At 36.4% G+C, this 20319-nt stretch overlaps 2 protein-coding genes across 4 annotated transcripts; one reads left to right on the top strand and one right to left on the bottom strand.

Moving 5' to 3' along the window:
* Window positions 1-1528: 1528 nt before the first annotated feature.
* Window positions 1529-19230, top strand: LOC118269409 (kinesin-like protein KIF12). 3 transcript variants are annotated; one of them, XM_035584518.2, is made up of 14 exons: window positions 1529-2324; window positions 3053-3200; window positions 9251-9343; window positions 11122-11275; window positions 11655-11786; window positions 14326-14466; window positions 14953-15094; window positions 15355-15591; window positions 15938-16053; window positions 16380-16484; window positions 16856-16973; window positions 17420-17636; window positions 17943-17987; window positions 18387-18510. In XM_035584518.2, exons 1-13 carry the CDS (start codon window positions 2177-2179, stop codon window positions 17962-17964), a joined length of 1773 nt encoding a protein of 590 aa, XP_035440411.2. In that variant the 5' UTR covers window positions 1529-2176; the 3' UTR covers window positions 17965-17987; window positions 18387-18510. The 3 variants fall into 3 exon arrangements, with proteins under 3 accessions (XP_035440411.2, XP_050555737.1, XP_035440409.2); XM_050699780.1 differs by lacking the exon at window positions 17943-17987 and having other exon boundaries at window positions 17420-17646; window positions 18387-18519; XM_035584516.2 differs by lacking the exon at window positions 17943-17987 and having other exon boundaries at window positions 1531-2324; window positions 18387-19230.
* On the bottom strand, window positions 19070-20150 carry LOC118269410 (PHD finger-like domain-containing protein 5A). Its single transcript, XM_035584519.2, has 3 exons — window positions 19935-20150; window positions 19672-19862; window positions 19070-19385 (listed from the first exon to the last, which is right to left on the bottom strand). Exons 1-3 carry the CDS (start codon window positions 19984-19986, stop codon window positions 19296-19298), a joined length of 333 nt encoding a protein of 110 aa, XP_035440412.1. The 5' UTR covers window positions 19987-20150; the 3' UTR covers window positions 19070-19295.
* Between the last annotated feature and the right edge of the window lie 169 nt (window positions 20151-20319).

The following is a 20319-nucleotide window of genomic DNA, read 5'->3' as shown; positions in this document are numbered from 1 at the left end:
TGAACCTCTAATTTCTAGCACCTACATTTTTAATATTGTATCAAATTAATACATTGTAATAAAATTATAGTATTTACATTTGTTGTACAAAACTATTACATACACATTTACATATTTACAAATACATGAGGACGCTGACCTTCTATACCTACTAAATAAAATTATTCTTATATTAAAGTATTATATTTAGATGTCTATATGTATAAACAAAAATAAATAAAAATATGTGTATGTAAACTTTAGATGGAGCTTCGTTTAGAGCGACTTGATGCCTCTTAATTATCAAGAAAAGTTTTCTGAAAAATGTGTTATAATATAATATACATACATACATAACCTTACGCCTGTCTCCCATGGTAGGCAGAGACAACAGAACGCCTCTTTCGCTACATCAACAGTCATCAATCTTTTCATACATGCTCGTCGATTAAGGGTACTTTTAATTTGTATTTTAGGATCGTCTTATTTGTCCAAAAAAACGGTAAAAATTATTAAAATGGCAACCGTACATAACCTGCATTATTTTGCAGCATCAATCATATTTTCATCTATTGCTGAACTTGAGGCTTTTATCCTCTCCAATAAGACGCCACGGAGATAAATCTTAAGCTTTTTGGATCGCTGCGGACTACCTAGTACCCACTAGGTACCGGGGTTCCCACTCGGAAAGTGACTCGGACTAGGAACGGGGTGATTTTTAGTCACTAAGAGTCTGATACTTTTTGGATCCAGTCATTGTCAGTTGGCCAGCACTTAATATCGTCACTAAATGTAACTAGAGGCTGGCACTACCTACATTTGTCGGGACAGTCTCGCAAAAGTATGAAGATATGTAAAGATTTTAATGTAATTGGAACTAAGGTATCACTTGTCACCAATATTTTTAACGAAGACAAAATACACACTACGCAGACTTTATGCTTGTAGAAAATAGGTAGGTAATTAGGTATAGGTTAATCTACCTAGTAGTTATAACTTATACGTACTAATATTACTACGACTAGTTATTATTCACAATTAAGTATTATTAGTAGGTAGTATTTAGTATTTACATAGAAGAAGACGCTCATCGCTCACTCAAGTAATTTCATATCGATCAAAACAAAAAGAAATAAATGAAAATGTGATATCATGCCGTCGCCGGTCACTATTCCATGCTGGTCGCTAATGGGGCGACAAAACAAACAATATTGAAAAAAAGACACTTACGACTTGATGTTTGTATCGCGTGAACTTTTTAGATAGGTAGCTACCATCCACATCAATGATTAAACTAAATTAAAATTCTAGTTATTTTGTAAAAAATATTGATTTTGTTTTGCACTTTGTTAAGTAATTTTCGTAAACGAAATTAAGCACATTTTTGTCACAGATCAGCGAAATTCATATTATTGTTTTATTTAGAAATAGGTGGGTAGGCAACTACGCAACCTTTATACCCCGGTGACATTGAATTAAAAAAATAATTGTCAAGTTCTAAGCAACCTACTGTTTCTCTAGTTTGAAATAAAAAATCATTTGAATAAAATAAAACATAATCCATTAAATATAAAATTACAGCGTAATAATTACCGCTAAAAATTAGGTATAAGTAACCAACCCTCGAACCCCACTAAATAGTTAAACCACCCTGGCTGAAAACACTTCAGTCTGTGCCTCGCGCGCGTATGTGACAGTTGCGTCCGCCATATTGACCACAGAAAAATAATTCCCTCCATTCCGTTCGCGCCATTAATAAAACAAATTTTAATAATCTTTAAACATTAAATTGGATTGATATAATTGTTAGTGGAGTGTTAATTTCGTTGTACATTCTTCCATATCGAGTTTAACACATTTTTGTTCACATGGCATTGATGGAGACATCGATTATTATGACATAGGCTCAATAGATTATGTTACAATTTATTTATGACGATAATTAGCCATCACTGAATTTACGTGATTGTTGTTTGACAAAACCTGTGTATTTTGAGGACTTATAAACTTTCTAGAAAGTTGATTCGCGCCCGCATCATGTGATAATGTTATCAGAAACAAGCTCTAGTTCGCGCCATTTATTCGCGTATTGTTCTTTGAAAATTGGTTACAAATTGGCTGTATTTAGTTTTGTTGGGGAGTTGGCGAGTGAAACATTTCAAATGTTGATTAGAAGTGAAAATGGTCGATATAAGTTATGGCGCTGAAGAATCTGCAACTGTTTCATCCTGTGAGGTCAGAGATGGGCTACCAGCAGAGACAGGCGACTCCCATGAGAGCCCCTCCAACATCTTTATCCCGCAATATATCCAGGTCTGCTGAAACTCTCGCCGGCAGCACCAAATGTGAGTTCTCGAGTCGATATTAATTTTTAATTTAGTTTGTCTCTTGTGTCTTGACTTAATAAGCACTCTCTTCTATTTAATACCTGTCTATTGTACTTATGATTTAGGAAAACCTAGTTTAACTATTCAGATTGGTAAGTTTTGGTAGAAACAGACTTTGAAAACGCCCACAAACTTAAAGATTCATTAACACAATCACTTTCAATACCATCTACGAAATAACTTAAAACCTTAAACACTATTGAAAGTTTTCATGAAGTTAGTAAGTCCTTAGAGATTTTTTAACGCTCGGGTCGCCACACGTGTTTTGAAAAAATAAACCATTTGTCTTCTATCATTTCACTTTTTCTCATACAACTATTCCCTACGTACCACAAGGGGTTTTCAGATACCTACCTATCCACTAATAGATCTCATCTCACATAGATGACTCCAACTATCTTACTTAGAGACAATTAATGATCACTTAAACTATTCCTTAGTAAAAATTTTGTTCCGAAAACAATTGCATAGGACTGGCGATCCTAGGACCAAATCCAGGAAAAATTACTCTGTGAAGCTAGATTTATAGTAACCTAAATTATTGGTTGAATACTTTAATTGTGTATTTGGTCAATTAAGTAACCATTTAATGACTAGGGCCGGTAAGTCTTTGAGTACAAAGTTGTCATAACCCGAAAAATCTCCAAACAGTTAATTGTAACCTTTTCCTATCTACTTCCTACTAGCTAAAGAACCAAAGACGCGGAAAGCTCGCAGCACGGAACAGCCAGGTGGTGGAATGGCGAAAGGCAGAAGCGTTCTGGGACTGCCAAATCTCACCAAGGGCTGGGGCCGTGATGATGACAGCATACGAAGTCGATCCAGGAACGGCAGGTATGATCACTTCACAAGCAGCAACATATAAATAATGACTAACTCCGGAGTTGTTAATAAATCAAAGCTTTATTCATTTTTTATAAGTAGTTGGGTAGCATCGCAAATTTTAATTAATGTACAGTATGTTGTGTAGACCACAAAACTAGACTCTCCTTTTTTCCATCGTATTAAATATGCTTTGAACGAATAGGTAAGAACTAGATGGTCGAAAGATCGAAGTATAAATGCAAGCTAATGTCGACCTGTCTCAAAAATTTAAAGTTACTTATATAAAAAACAAATTTATTATTTCGCAATAATATCTAAAACGAATGAAAACGTTAAATGACCTTGATGTACAGGCTTTCATCCCCACAAACTACGTAGTAGTAGAAAAATGCAACGCAAAAGCTTAATTAAAAGTGTTGCAACACCAAGGTCATATCAATAGCGATCTTGACCCTTACACTGTCAGGTAGCCATACTTAGTCCTTGAATACCAAGTCCACTGACTTTAGCCATCTGTTGTGGTACTCATAGCTTGAATAAGTCCATACTTACTCAATACTTGGCCAGACAGCTGACGTCAAAGTATAACAGTTGGCGTAAATGGATAATTAAATAATAAGCACTCTCATTACACTACTCATTACCAGTCGCTCAGCCAATACAGGGACAGTAATTTAATTATACTAGAAGTGTAGCTTTTACTGAAGTAAAGGTTACCTATTTTAAATAATAAACGTGCGAAACTCATGCTGGTCGTTCTAATATGTTAATAGGTGCCTTTATTTAAAGTCGATGGCAGCAAATATTATTGTATCATATGTAGCCGATGAGGATCGGATTTAATCGACCCAAGAAGGACTAAAGCTCATCATCATCATGCTAACCAAATATCCAACACATTGTAAACAAGCGGAACTTGCTGAGGTACGGGACCCGCTTCTGTTTATCAGTAAAATAACACGACAATACATAAAAGCATACAAAAAATTTAATACCGCAACAAAAATTTTGACCTCTGCACGACCTCAAGTTGTATAAAAACGTCAATACACGACAGATAATAATTGACACTAACATGGTCTAACACTAACCAGACAGGCCAGACCTAAAGTCTTTTGATTCAATATAATGTGTAGCCTATGTAGGTACAAACCCTTTCACAGTTTACCTAGAAACTTTTATTTCATACAAAGTAACCTTTTAGTAAAAGAAAATGACCTCATACGCATTAATTTAAGTTTTATCGTTTTAACAGAATTAATGACGTCATTAAAATGGCAAACGATTACGAATTTGAAATGACGTGTTCTAGTGTTGGCCTTTTTGTAAAGGATTTTCGGAATATTATATTTACTTTGTTTACCGACTAGGCTAGACTTGTCATCGGTTTCAAACTTAGTGATAAAGCAATTTTAAATTAAAAAGACTAGTATAGTTAATTAGGTTAGGGAATATAATAATTCAAAGTCAAAGTCAAACCGTTTATTGCATTATAATTCGGAAGTTATTCCAGAAAATTCATTATTAAAGTGCGACTACGCACCAGAGTACCTACCTGTGTAGTAATTTTCTGGTGAAAAGTAGGCGAAATAAAAGCTGCTTAAATCATACCACTTAAAAGATTACTCACAAAAAATCTACATAAAATGACTAACATCTAACTGAAACTACGCAATTTCCTGTTTTCCACGTACAACGAAAACTTAAAAGCATGAGTAACTGAGTAGGCTGTACGCAAGTTTCCTTCGCTCCCGAAGTAATGAATCACTATGGGCCATAGCTATGGCGCGAAACACGCAATGTGGTCACATCCCAAGAAAGTGCTTAACACTTCAAACGTGTAATCTAGGAGCCCCTCTATTATCGATACCCCGCAGGTTTACACTTTGACGGATTGTTTTATGTGAATAATTTATCGATGTCTAGTGTAGTTTCAAGCACCTTTGACTTGATTTATGATTAGGTGATTGACATGAAAACTAGCTTTTAAATTACTGTTCTGTAAGCAGAACTTCTGATTTCTTTTCTAACACGAAAAAAGGTAGTATAAAATCGTTAGTTATCAGCGCACAGTACTTAAAAACTTTTTATAAAAACGTACATTAGGTACCCGGAGTTTTTTCCCTCAATTCATGTCGTACAAAACATTTTAATCCAAATCGCACCGATGACGTATGAAGTTTACAGTAAATGTCTAAACGAATTAACCCTTACCATTCAGCAGTTAATGGAGTATTGATATGCGAAGCCTTGCTCCAAATAGCTCACCGCTCCCCATTCATTGATAGAAAGTATTCTCTAACAAATGATGATATTGATTTGCCCGGTATGAATATAGTCCCAAGGTTAAGATGTAAAGAAAATTTTGATTTAATTTTCAGGCATCATAGTAGTGGCGTCATTAATGCCCTTTGTTCATCCCTGAAGGTTTTATTTAATGATTTCATGCTGTCTTGGTCAGTTATCTTATAATTTCCATAAATTTCAATGTGCATCCGTAATGGAGGGCTAGCCTAGTGCCATCATATATAGGGCACTAATGGACGTTCGGGTTATAGTTAAACTTCCGATTTTTACTTTTCTAAGTTTAGTTATGCTAATAAACGTGGACATGTTTATTGGTCTGTCGCTTAGTAATTAATGTTTCAGTATTGCAAATAAAAAATTTCACTACACGATTGGTGCGGTGGCTGGGCTACCGGCTGCCACTCAACGTGTAGCGGGTTCGTCGGATTCCCGCATGGAGTAACTCTTTGTCTGATCTACAAATTGTTGTTTCAGTTCTGGGTGTGTATGTATGTGTATGTGAACTTGAAAGATATTTGTAAACGCACTCACGTCACAGGAGAAAACCCTAGTGTGGGGCGGTGACTAAAAAAATTTAAAATATTTCGAAAAGTTGTGGAAAGTACAAAGTTAACAGAGTTGACCCAAGTTTCTAACTAACTTTGACAACAAAACCTTTAATAATATATTCATCGTTTATTACCACCATAGTTGTAATGACTCATTCAACACAAATCAGTTTGTTTTCACAAGTAACCCTTACAAATGACTAAATGTTAAAGCTAAGTGACCTTATGTACCGCCTACGTAATTAATCAATTTGGTACGATTGCCTACTACACCGTTAACCGTTAGTATCACAGTTCAAGCTGGGTTGAATAATTTAGTAAACGTATGCTATCAGTTGCACGTAGTTCAGCCTTGGCCGTGAACTATTCAGTTTCTAGACCTGTCAAGTAAGCGCTAAGCTGTGATTAGTAAATTAAAGGTTTTATAGACTTTATTGTTAAGAAGCTAGATACTAGTTTTCGTTCATCACAAATAAGATTTTTCTAACATCAGATGTTTTTACTTCGTTCATCCCAAATAAGAATTTTCTAACTTTGATTTACCTCGTGATTTAAGTCCTTTCCCTTAATGTTCTTCGCAAAATTAAGTATCTTAGGCTATTTTACATTAGGTATGTCTAGGATCTCCATCTACATCTTAATTCATCAATATTTGTTCCTTTTTACTTCTCCCGCCTTGGTTAAGGCGAGGAGTGTAAAACTCCTACTGTCTAAAAACCACCCCGTTCCTACTTCTGCTTTGAGTCGGAGCCCCAGTAACCCGTTACGTTGTCCGCAGCACCATCAATATTTGTTCTGGGATATAGATTTAAACTTATATAAAACAAACTCACTTTTTCATTAGAAATTACGTAGCTAAACAAAAGTATCAATAACACAATGAAAAGTTTTTCTTCGAATGCGTAGGTTGGCAGTAGATAATAGGTAAATAATAGGTAACGTAGAACGACACGTCGATTTTAAATTATATGGACAGTGTTATATAAATGAACAAAGAAAATACCATAAATAAAAAATATTGGCTGTATGAATTCTTATTTCTTTCTTGTGGAGCCCAGGGAAAGCTTCCTTCAAATATTAATAAGGAAATACCTTTTGATTTTATTGTCTTTCATAATAAAACGAGCACGACTACTCAATTAACATTTCCCTGACTCAGTTATCAAGTTACTTGTCAGACGTCATCAAGTAATCCAAAACCTTGTCATTAATTAATTATCTTTTCTTAGGTCGTCCTGTTTTCATTACCTAAAAATTAAATGGCATCAATATCCTCAATTAAAGTGAAAGAGCAAAAGCCTTATTAGAGGTAAGTAGTTCTATAGCGGACTACTGCCCCAGCGGTCAACAGGCGAGCCCTTGGCATTTAGTCAACTCGACGCCACAACTCGCCAGCTGTCAATCACCACTAAATCTGTTTGAATATTCAACTACCCTCACTTAAAAGCATTTCTGGGAACAATTTGTTGTTCCACCGACAATTTATGTAAATCACGCGAGCCTACTACCTGAAGTGTTTAATTAAAATTATTTATTTATTGCATGAATTGGTTTTGCTGGAAAAGTTCCTAGACTTTTTGTTAGTCAAATTATCGGTAGATTGATGTTTGGGTAATCTTTTTCTTTTTTCCTTCTTGCCTATAATTAGGTAGATCTAATAAGTTTTATAAAAGCTTTAAAGAAAGTAAAATCTGCATAACACTTTAATATAATTAGAAATTAGTTCAAGTTTCCTCGCAATGATTTCCTTCGCCGTTTGTATGATTATATGTTTTTACACATACATATCTTTTAAACATAACATTAGGAACTACCTAAATAAATAGAATAAAACCATAATCCTCTTAAATCCAAAGCTCTTAAACCCACTACCTTATTTACAAGTTTATTTTTAAACTCAATCTTCCATCATAATTCATCATGGCGATGGCGTGAGATTCCTGATTACCACGCAAAGGAAATACTTGGACGCTACATTTCCTTCAGGTTTTGCTCAAATTACCGTGTATTAAATTCGATACAGTCATGATGGCGGACGACAAAGTAATAAATTACCGTGGAGGTAACGAATTGGTTAATAAACATTTGCATACCATCAACTGTTAAGTACTGCAACTTTGTGAACTTTTTGTTTACTTAGGTTTTTTTAAGGAGGGGAAAATCATCCAATGTTTTCTCTCGCCAGGGCGTGGTGAGAGGGAGTGTCAGACTGACCCTGGTAAATCCGCTTGATAGCTCCGGATCAGAATGTTCACTTAGGTAAAAGGAAAATGTAATATATCTGGTCTTGTTGGATAGATTTGTCGATTCTACTTCAATAAACAAAATATTTGAACTCCATTCACTATAAACACTTTCTTGTGGACGCACTTGATTCTCCAAATCAAGACCCCAGCATATGTAAGTACCGAGGTTGCGGACTACCTAGCGGGTTTACCGGGGCTCTGGCTCGAAAAGCAAGTGTGGTTTTAGTCAGTAAGTAGGGAAATTAAGTTCATATGAGGAGCCACATTTAATGATCACAGTTCCAATCCCTGAATTTAACCATATCCGAAAACTATCATATCGTATTTTGATCCTCTAGATATAATAACTACTTGGCATGACCTTGACATCAACTCAGAATGCAAAATCAAAAAGCACGTCATACAACGAATCGATTCTGCCAGCACCATTACTCTCCATGCATAAAAAATAAGCAATTTCTGACATCAAAGAATTCAGTGACAGTTTGTAGAGAAAATTGTCCCTTGGCTGACTATTAGATAAAGCAAACATTCATATCTAGGTCGGCTGGCCTTTAAACAATGGCTTCTTTAATATTACAAGCAGAAAAATAGCTGTTTTCTATGCTAACAAACAATTTCTTTGTAAAGCTTATTTTTCTAAGAAATTGTTCAATGACGGAGCTTATTTTACTAGTTGAATAATCTACTATCGTATTTGTTCTCTAAACACCCTAAAATATCATCGTTTTATTCTATACTCAAGTGCTGGGAGGACAAACTTTAGAACTCCATCCAGCGTCAGATGGAATTTTTTGTTATTTCTGAACTTTTATTATTTTGTCTCATCCATGAAGATCTTAAAGTTTAAGTTGAGAGAGTTGTAAACGACCCAGCTGTAACATTTTGTTTCTTATTATTTTTTCCTTTATAGCCTGATAATATTTGCTTCCATACTAATCATTGCCAATAATTTCAGCGGCAGCAGTAGAGCTGGTAGCCTGGACAGAAGTACACGTGGGTCCAGCACCACGCTCAATGCTGATGAAGACAACATCAATGTCGTCGTCAGGTAAGATACGGATTCCGGAGACTATACACGTGAATGTGAAACTTCTTAAGTCAAAATCAAAAATATTTATTTCAAATAGGCTACGAAGGCACTTTTAAACGTCAGAGCAAATATAATAATATTAAAAATCTCTGTCTGTTGGTCAGTCCTTTATGATGCTATTTGCTCGTTCTAAAGTAAGCTTTAAGAAAGTGAAGACTGTATCTAAACTAGATTTTGAATTTCAGTATAATTACCGAAATGACTGCCAACGGTCCTCCTATACCTACCACCAAACTTAGTTTCAACATAGAATGTACCTTTACCATAAGCAATTAAGGTGCAATATACAGCATTAATGCATTAAACTGTATCAACCTTTTTAATAACAATGTATCTAACAGTTGTAACATATAATCAGAGAGTCGATTCACAGAATAAATCGGCGAATAATTGCCAGAACAGTGTTATGTATCGATGCTTTTAATCGAACATGACTTAGGTATTTGGGTTATTGACATGATATTGTTAAATGTTAACAAATCGATAATCGTATGAATGACACCTTGACAATGGACGAATTTCTTCACCTAGACGATGTTTAATGAATCGCAGAATTCTGATTTTTAGTAACAAAAGAAATCTCAATTGTTTTTTGGTGAATATTTTCATGTTTGGACGGTCCTAATTATTATGATAGAAGGTTATTAATAATTATAGCCTACTAAAATATTTGATGAATAAATTCTGACTATATATTTCTCCGGAGACAACTGTAAATTGTATGACATGCCTAGAGTTCAACACTTTTAGACTGTTTCTAATAACAAAAAAGAAGAAAGAAAGAAGTAACAGTAATTAGTCCCATTAAATCTCAAACATATCAAGTTGAAAGCAAGTATTTAAGGAAATCAAGACAGTAATTTCAACCCAAAGTTTCGTGATCAGAATTGTCTCCTGTGCCAGGCTGTAGCTTGCCAGGTAGTTTTAAATCAATAATTATAACATCTATATATTCTACTATCTAAAACAATACTTAAAATAAACAATAGTCCCCTATAATACAAGCCCATGAATATTCTTCACACAATCAGTTTCAATCTGAAAGGACGACTCCGCCCCTGATTGATCGATGGTCTAAACCACCACCAAGTACAAGATACACGACACTTTTCTAAGATTAATTTCAACCATTTGTATATAAATATTTCCGTATGGTTTCTATGTAAATATTTCCGTAATTTCCCCTTTTTTATTGAACTGTGAGCATTTAATTTTAATACTGGTGTCATTAGCTCTGTGGTTAGGCTATTTGTAACAGTGAACAATGTAAGGAACATTATCATTACAAACTTTGAAACAAATTGCTATTCTATTATTTATGGTTTTTTTCACTGATAAATAAATAAATAAAAAACGTCGTATACCGAAGCGCGATTCTTTTTTTTGATAATAGAATACACTGTAACGGTCACCAAGCCCCTTTTTTGAAACGGTAATGTCAATGTAATGTCATCAAATAGCTTCTCCCGCCCTGGGTGAGGCGAGACTTAGACTTTTACTGACTGAAAAACCATCTCGTTCAGTTGGAACATAATAGACCCCAGATCCACGACAACTTTTTACGTTTTCCGCATCTTCGGTAATGATGAGCCCCGAAATGATCTAAAATCTGATGAATCCGAAATGTTCCGCTAATAAACCTAGTACATATTTGTGCTGTTACGCATAGATTTTGAAAGTTGTAATAAGTACAGATCATTTACCATAGCTTTGCTTATTTCTCCTGTCTACGTTAGAGTGCGGCCAATCAGTGAGAAGGAGCGTTCGTGTGGTGAGCGCATGCTGCTGGAGTTCCCCGGCAAGGGACAGGTGGTCTGCCACAACACCACGCCCAGCCAGAAGGCGAAGGTCTTCTCCTATAATGTGGTCTTCGAACCTGAGGCCACGCAGGTACATTGAACTTTTTTACCGTTTGTCATTTTCATATCTGATTTGCTAGTTTACTTTTTGTGTTTTTTTTTCAAGTAGTTAAATAAGATTGTTGAGTTGTAATGTTGTACCTACGTGTCAGTTTGTAATGTAAATAAATAAAAATATATTTCTGCGTTACGTTAAGAACCTTTTCCATAGATTCCAAATTTACCTCCACATTCTCTCAATAATTGTTCTCTTTTATAGGCTTTCCTATCGTACGAAATTCTAATAATCTAATTTAGCCGAGCCCCAAGATATCACTTTAATAAACACCAACAAAGATATCCTATTTCTTAGTTTACTTTGAAATAGCATAATCGATTGACTGATGAGTAACATCAAAATAATGTTGCAGGAAGACATTCTAGAATATTCGGGAGTTAAGAGACTGTTGGAGATGGCAGTGGAGGGGTTCTCATGCACCGCCTTCTGCTACGGACAGACCGGCAGCGGGAAGACACACACACTCACTGGACCCCCGGGGCTGGTGAGCCTTTATTTTAGTAATCAGCACCTGATTCACCACGTACCTATCTAGCAAGATTAAAAAATTAACGAGAGTTCGATCTTAGTGATATATGTATCACAAAAAACACGGAGCAAACAACACATACCTTACCAATCCCGACCCAACAACCCTCAAATTCCTAATACTCAAAACACGACAACGCACGTGTACCGCTTTTTTGTTTCGGGTGTCGATAGGTGGTGGCGATTGCTCACCATAAGGTGATCGGCATGCTCATTTACCCTTAGTAGATACAATGTGTTTTCTATTGTTGTCTTATATACCAGCATACGAGAGGTTAAGCCATAAAAAAATTAAGGTCTTCAACCGATTTTTATTTCGTGATAACTAAATAAATACAATTAAGGGCTCGCACATTAAAAAATATACTACGGGCCCTTATAATTCTAAAGCTACGTACATAAAATATATGTTCACACTTGTGACGGTACGTGCACGAAACAATTACCAGTATTAATCGCACATAGGTAAGTAGTTTAGGTACCTCAATAACAGAACCAAACACTCCAAAAACCACCAAAACATCAACATCATACAAGTAAAACCTTAACAATTCCCTTATCAACGACTAAAGATCAGGAGCTGACAGCCAAACATCCGTAACTACAGTTTAGTGTGAACATAAGTTAATAACGGTTGGAAATGACAGGCCATTCCGACCTCGTGGTTACTATCGATCGAAACTAGACACATTGTGTCTATGTATGTGTGTATAGTGCATTGATGGGTTATGATTGCGACAGATTCATTGATAAGTAAACCGTGTATGAACTTTCTGGAAATAGGGCTGATTTCGAACTTAAGGCTAGTTTTTGAGGGTTTATTATTGAGTGACTTATTGCTCTAGCCCAGTGGTGTAGTACCGCAAGCCTTCATGTGGTTCTGGTTTGTCAAATAGTTAAAAAAATGAATGAGATTTTTTTCTTTGACTGACTAATAGGTACTATACTTTGACTGACTAATGACCAATATTTTACAAAAAGCCTTTACTTAACTAGCAAAAAATGTACTATAAGCATATCTATCTATCTGCCTTGCCCTATGTTATCTAAGCGTTTTCCTTCTAGAATCTAGATCATAAGACAATAATAATTCACTTCAGTATAAGTTAGATAAGCGACTACGAGTTGGTACGCGATAAATTGACTCATCAATTTACAGAAAGCTTCACAACAAACCGGCGACAATTATAAAGGTAATCACGTTAAAACAATGGCGTAACATAGACAATGTCACGCGATGCATACCAGTTCATCGTTAACAGGCGGTTCCCTGTTCAATGTAGATCATTTTGATATTACTAGGTACCTACCTATGTTGTAAAAACCCAAAAGTGACTATAATTTAATAGATTTTTTAAGCTCAATTCCATTAAACGAACAGCAAAACGGCCGTTTTGGTGTTGACATGCATTTTGACCAAGGTGTAGAGTTTAGTAAAATCTTTTCCTGTAGTCAACTCACAAGTTGAGTTGATGATTTGCGCGCCTATAATAGCGGTAAAACGGTGATACGCCTTACGAGCTACGGACTATGAAGTACGCGCAATAAACTACGTGCTACGAGCTAAGAACTACGCGCTACGCGTATTCAACAATGTGCTACAAGTTCTGTACTACGAGATTCGCGCTATGCGCTACGCGCTACGAACTACAAACTTTGTGCTACGAGCTATGAGCTAATCGGTTGTAATATTTCACCCTAACTTTAACTTAACTTAAATGTTAATAACTGATTACCTAACATAAAGTTGTTTGCAAAAAAAGCTAGCTACCGTACTTAAATACCTAGTTAACAAACAGCTAACAATGTTTTGAACTTCGTATGAAACAGACTAGGGGACTTTCCCACTTAATTTAAAGCCAACCTAACTAGGTTCTATCGTTACTTTGTAATTCTATATCGACTGTATTACCTAATTTACATTTTATACAACAGTGTTACATTACCACAATGGTTCGACACAAACTAGGGACAATTATAAAGTCAATCACGTTAAAACTACAACGCGTGACACGTGACGTCACGCGACCTGCACTCATTGTGTTTTATAGCCGCTAAGTGATTATTTATGGCTAATAAACTTCGCAACTTCTAACTCCATTAGGTATAGGGCTTTTTGATAGGATTCAGATTACTGCCACACTCAAAGACATTTCATGATTACTTAAACTATTCCTTAGTAAAGATTTTGTAATGAAAACAATTACTAAGGACTAAGTTAAGTAACCATTAAATGACTCTGAGTACGGCGGTTACTGACTGAAAATATAACCAACCCGTCCGTAGGAACAGGTTAACGGGTCTCCGGCTCGAAGCAGTAAGCCCCGGAGCCCCGGTAACCAGTTACTATGAACGGAGTTGGTAGCGGACTACCTATACCTATACCCTATACCTAATAGTCGTCTCTACCTAATCCTTGGATTGGCCTAGACTAAAACTTTGTAATTTTAAGAACTTTACAATTTGCTTCTACATAGGTTCTACTTGTATTACAGGTGGAGAGTGGGGCAAGTCCATATGATCCAGGACACGGCCTGGTGGTCCGCTCCTTCGTCCACCTGTTCCGACTGATCTCCGAGAGACCGGAGTCACACTTCATACTAAAGGCATCCTTCTTAGAAATATATAATGAAAAGGTATGTTACCAGCTTGTTCTATTTACATCTGTCAGGATAAGCAACGATTTCCAATGGCTAGTTTATTTTTTGGAATGGAAAAGTAAATGAGGCAAAGGTTCAACCTACACTGGCGCCATCTTACAGGACAAAAAATTATAGTTCTCATTAGTGTTTTAAAACAACCATTAACATTTGGTTTTTATCACTTACTAGCTACTTCCGCGCGGTTTCACCCGCTCTGCTTGGCTCCTTTTGGTCATAGCGTGATGTTTTATAGCCTATAGCCTTCCTCGATAGATGCACTACACAACACAAAAATAATTATTCAAATCAGACCAGTAGTTCCGGTGATTAACGCGTTCAAACAAACAAACAAACAAATTCTTCAGCTTTATAATATTAGTATAGATCAAAAAGATTCTCTATGGCTTTCATTTGAGATTCTTTCTCCCGTACCTGGCTATATCTCATTTTTCTCATTCTCAGTTTACACCTTGTTTCCAGGTGATAGATCTGCTAAACCCGGGCAGTGCTCGGAAACCGCTACAGGTGCGATGGTCTAAGGAGAGCAGAGGATTTTATGTGGAGAACCTATTCACGGTGGACTGTGAAACTCTTGATGACCTGTTTGCTGTTTTAGAAGAAGGTAGGTGACTGTTGAAGCTTCACGAGATATAGCATACAGCGTAGATAAGTTATTAGTTTACATGCTAAGGTAATACATATATTTTTAGTAAACCCTCTATCTTCAGCTAAGTTTACTTTAACCATTAAATATTTTGAGAAATCTCGAAATTGGCATACTACATATGTAGTTCAATACTAAAAGCCATTCGGTTCTTCTCTTACTTTGTCCCTTTCCTAATCTAAGAATTTCTTTATAAATCTCTCTGCGCCCCTCTCCAGGCATGCGCAACCGTGCGGTGGGTGCGCACGCGATGAACGCGCACTCGTCCCGGTCGCACACGCTGCTGTGCGTGCGCGTGCGCCGCGACCTGCGCGAGGACGCCGGCGTCGTCTGCTCCACGCACGGGAAGATCAACTTCGTCGACCTCGCCGGCAGCGAGATGACCAAGCGGACGCATAGCACCGGCAAGACCTTGGAGGAGGCCAACAATATCAACAGGAGCCTTATGGTGCTTGGTAAGTTGTTAAACTAAGTCAGAAGAGGATTGATAGTGGAAATCATAATGGTAGTTGCTGTATTAGGAGTAAAACTTAGTCTAAATTGAGAAGAATGCAAGTGGAATTTCTCCATAGTCTCTGCCTACAGGCAACGCACACTTCTGGAAACAGGTGTGAGGTTATGTATTTATACATATAGTTATGTATGTATGTGGAATTTCTCTACCAGGTTGTTTTAATACCTTTCTCTGCATTGCAATCGATTCCCCCTACGGCTACCACAAAAGAGACTAGACTACTGCTACTTCCTTTGTGTAATTGATGTTGAAGTTGGAAACACCTAACAAAGTTATTTTATCATCAGGTTACTGTATAGCGCAGCTAAGTGACGGCAAGAAACGCGGCCACATACCGTACCGGGACAGTAAGCTCACCAAACTGCTAGCAGACAGCCTCGCTGGGAATGGAGTCACACTCATGGTAAGCATCGCAAACTCAATAGAACACCTTTTTACGTGCTGTGAGGGTTATACGATGATATTCAATGACATTTATCATTACGCGAATTGATAGCAATTGTATTTTTATAAGAACGTTACTCATGATGAAGAGTCCCTTTATGACTCGAAACTAGTAGAGCTTTTCTCCATTAACCTATCGTATATAAGACAATATATAAGACCCCGGTACATAAGACAATAATAAAAAATACATTGTGTCTCGCGTAGATCTGCTTTCCGGCCCACGACGGGTTAATGAACGTGAGTAAACCGTGATTTTTAGTAATAGTTTCCTTTTCTCTTCAGATCGCCTGTATAGCTCCTACGAGATCAAACTTGAGCGAGACGATCAACACTCTCCGATATGCTGCACGAGCTAAGAAGATTAAATCAAAACCTATCGTCAAAATGGTAAGCACAAGTACTACAGGCCTTATTAGGTCCTATAATTTTATCGATACCAGAACAGTTCTACATCACCTTATTCAAAAACTCTTACGCAAGATTTTACTGAATAAAATTAGCTGACTACTTACTTAGTTAGCCTGTCTTATGTCCGAATACTCAAACGCTACTCAATTTTAAGACGCTCTCAAAACTAGTTCTGTCCCTATCAATTCTTTGTAAAATGACCGAGATAGCACGATATTTAAGTACAACTTAAAATTGAGTAACATTTCAGTATTCGGGCGTTAGTCAGAAAGGGCTTATCAGTCAATCAGTACCTAGTTATGCTTATATTACGGACTTGGGTGCCTATCTGAAATTCTTAACTCTTCCAGGATGCGAGAGACGCTCTCATTCTGAGTTTGAAGAGGGAGGTGGAAGCTTTGCAAGCTGAGAACCAACACTTGAGGACTGCGCTGCACGTTCAGACGGACTACAACTCGGATTCTTATAGTAAGGACTTTTTCAATTCTTAAGTGGCATAGAATACTTTTCACAATTTTTTATTCCCAAATTTATCTTACCTACTGCGCTTGGCGGTCAAAAACAGGTCCAACAATACGATAAATAAAATAAGCGTCGCGTAATTATGGTAGCTACTGAAATTGAAAATGGATCGTTAGGTTTTCTTATAGCAACATCAACACGCAACGTGATTTATACGATACTAGCAAACCCGGCGAACTCCGTTTCGCCACCAATGATTTTCCCTGTTTTCCTGCTTTTCTCTTAAATTTTTCCTGAATTTTCTTTGCTATAAACCTTACGGAGCTCGAGACCTTTCCAACGAATGCAAAACCGTGGAAACCGGTTCGTGCGTTCTGGAGTTATAGCGTCAGGAAGGAAAACCCGACTTATTTTTATATAATAGATTTAACCCTAATTTCACATTTCCACAGGCCAACGCAGAACTCCCACTCAGATAGAACCAAATAAACTGTACCAGCTTCCGCAATCAGAGCTGGTGGAATTAGTGCAGCTTCACATGGAGGAGAACTCAGCATTACGAGCTGAGAACAGTGAACTCTTCGGAGTGAGAGACTCCTTGCTGAGGGACCAGGAACTGCTCAGCAGAGAGAACGAGAGGCTCCTGAAGAAACTAGAGGACGTTAACTCGTAAGTATAGGTACTACACTTTTGTGGCTCATATGCGACGAGATGGGGACTCTTGGGATTTGGAAGTGCATTGTGGAAAAGTAATGGAGCATAATTTATTGGACTTGTCAATTACTTGTTCTCTATACCCAGATAATTCTATTGTAAACAAACTCGTGTATTGATCAAACATTTGCTAGTGGTGCCATCTAGTGGGCACTAGTGGACACTACGAAACTTCAGATTGGAGGGAAATAACACCAATATTTGATTTTAATCTGGAATGCCTACTGAACTAAAATTCTAACTTTATAATGGTGTTCCTAGGACAATGTTTGGATTCAGCTGATACTCCAGAAAGAACTCGGGGAGGTCAGTCACAAAATCTAAAGGCTGCAAAAATGCATGACACAAGACACATCACACTTAAAAGCTAATTTTAATAGATAATAATATTAAAACCATGGTTCTGCGCATGAATAAAAATTATTTTAAGTTTCTCAACACTTATTCCACTTAACCACGTGTGTTTTAGCGAATAATTCTCTAAATTAGAATTGCAGTTACTAATTACACAACAATTATTAATGGAAGCATTTTGCTGCTGTCTTTGTAGTGAACAATATTGAGAAGAGACATACATTATTTTGAAATCATCTCAGAGATCAATAAAATTGTCTGCCTAAAAATACCAGGTCACCCATTTTTGAAGATGTTACACCCTACAGGAACATTTAAACAAATTTTTTATCATATTTCTTAATGTTGCAGTGTTTGCGTTCGGTCACCTATCATACCGGCGCGGCCTACATACTCTGGTTCCAACGACACTGAAGCCAACATTTGGACCAACCCCGTCAGTTCATCCGCAAGTGTTGTCAGTGGAGACAGTTAGAAGTAAAATGTACTGGACTTGTATTTTTGGTAGTCCCAAAGTGGACTTAGACTCGGGCCAAAAGGGTTAGCATTTATTGCTCATCAGACATACGGCACTATACGTAGCTGTTACTCAAGGTGTTTGTCCAACAGAAAATTTATTAACTTCTATGAAACCATTGGATATTATTGACAGCTACAGTGATTACACAAACATGCATCTGTTGTAATCACTGCATTAGTGCCATCAGCAAAAAATCAGGAGCTCTCATTGAAATTGTCATTATGGTACCTACCTAAAATGTATAAATTGTATAGATAGACAATAACAAGGGTTTGGAAAGATAGTATTTTGGTATTAAATTAGTTGTAGACGCAGTAAGTACTGTAAAATAGGATGATGGAAAATTTATATAGAATGATGCAAATAGAACATGGTAAAAAGCATGTTATTTTTTATACCATGTTTTGTCTCAATTTTCTTTCATCCCATTTGACCTGTATGTAATACATTGCATTTCCATGTAAATAGATATTGGGTAGAAGTAAAAACTTAGCTTAATAGAAAGAAATAAACATTATGAGAGTGTATGGGTTTTATTTATGTTTTTATTCCATGTCCATGGTATTTTTCAATTTTAACACCATTTTTACATTACAAATATTTTCATGGTATTTTTATGGTATCTTATTAGATTTGAATGAGACACCATAACCGGTAAGTTATGGGACATAATTTCCCCTAAACTTTATGAATGTCTTAAAATAATTATACAATAAAAACTTATCCTAATAACACAGTAGCTAGTGTCTTCTAAATCCATACTTTTTCCTTTCATAGAACAGATCAGTCTTAGAACTACCCAAGTTCACAATCTTCGGACAGCCATCTCTCTGTAATAAAACAACATTACAATAAATACTTTTTACAGTTATAGTAGAAATAACACGAATGAAGTGAACACACTAATTATTATCAGTTTTAGATTTTAGTTTCGAAACTAGAACTGTAAACGTCTGAATAGATGTTGTGTGTTAATTTCCAATTGCAAAATAGTCAAAGCCCTGAATACAACAAAATATTGTTTTTTATACTTTGAAGGGCTTAACCCAATTAGATCTGTTAATATTAAGTGTTGTTATGAATATTCATTATACATTTGAAATTGTTAATACTCACGTCTTTTTCCTGTATAGTGCATTCTTTGCAATAGTAAGCGTCGGAAACGCCGGGGCCACCGCAGATCACACATCGCCCCTGATATGATCCATAGTTACACTCGTCACATATCCTCACCAGGGTGCAAGGACGCACGTAGGAGTCGCAGATCACGCATTTACCATCACATTTCTCACACAATCGGCCGATAGCTGAAAAATTATTTGTTTTTAATGAAACTGCACAATTACTTTTATTTTAACATAAATAGTAGAGAAACTTACCAACGCCTGGTTGTTTTCTGCAGAAAATAAGATCTGGATGATGCTTTGCCATGTTTTATAATTAGTTTACTTGTAATATAATCTAATGAAATTACAAATATTACAATAATACCACTGACAGGTAACCTCTAAAACACGACGCTTAGTTGTTTACAGTTGACAGCGTAGAGGCATAGACAGACAGAGAATAGAGAATGAGATTACGAGACACCGGCAACGCGTGTCGCAGAGTATGTCAGGGTTACCGCGTAAGGCAAAAATTACTCCTAAAATACTATTAGAAAATAATATTTTATGTATCCGAAAAATATACTACTGCATAATTTTGCTATCAGCTTAGTTTGTAAATTAAATATTTTAATATTATACAAAATTTTATAAATAT

This window comes from Spodoptera frugiperda, chromosome 2 (genome assembly GCF_023101765.2).
Source record: "Spodoptera frugiperda isolate SF20-4 chromosome 2, AGI-APGP_CSIRO_Sfru_2.0, whole genome shotgun sequence".
Lineage (NCBI taxonomy): Eukaryota > Metazoa > Arthropoda > Insecta > Lepidoptera > Noctuidae > Spodoptera > Spodoptera frugiperda.
Note: the sequence above shows the minus strand (reverse complement) of the source record. Positions and strands in the feature narration are given on the sequence as shown.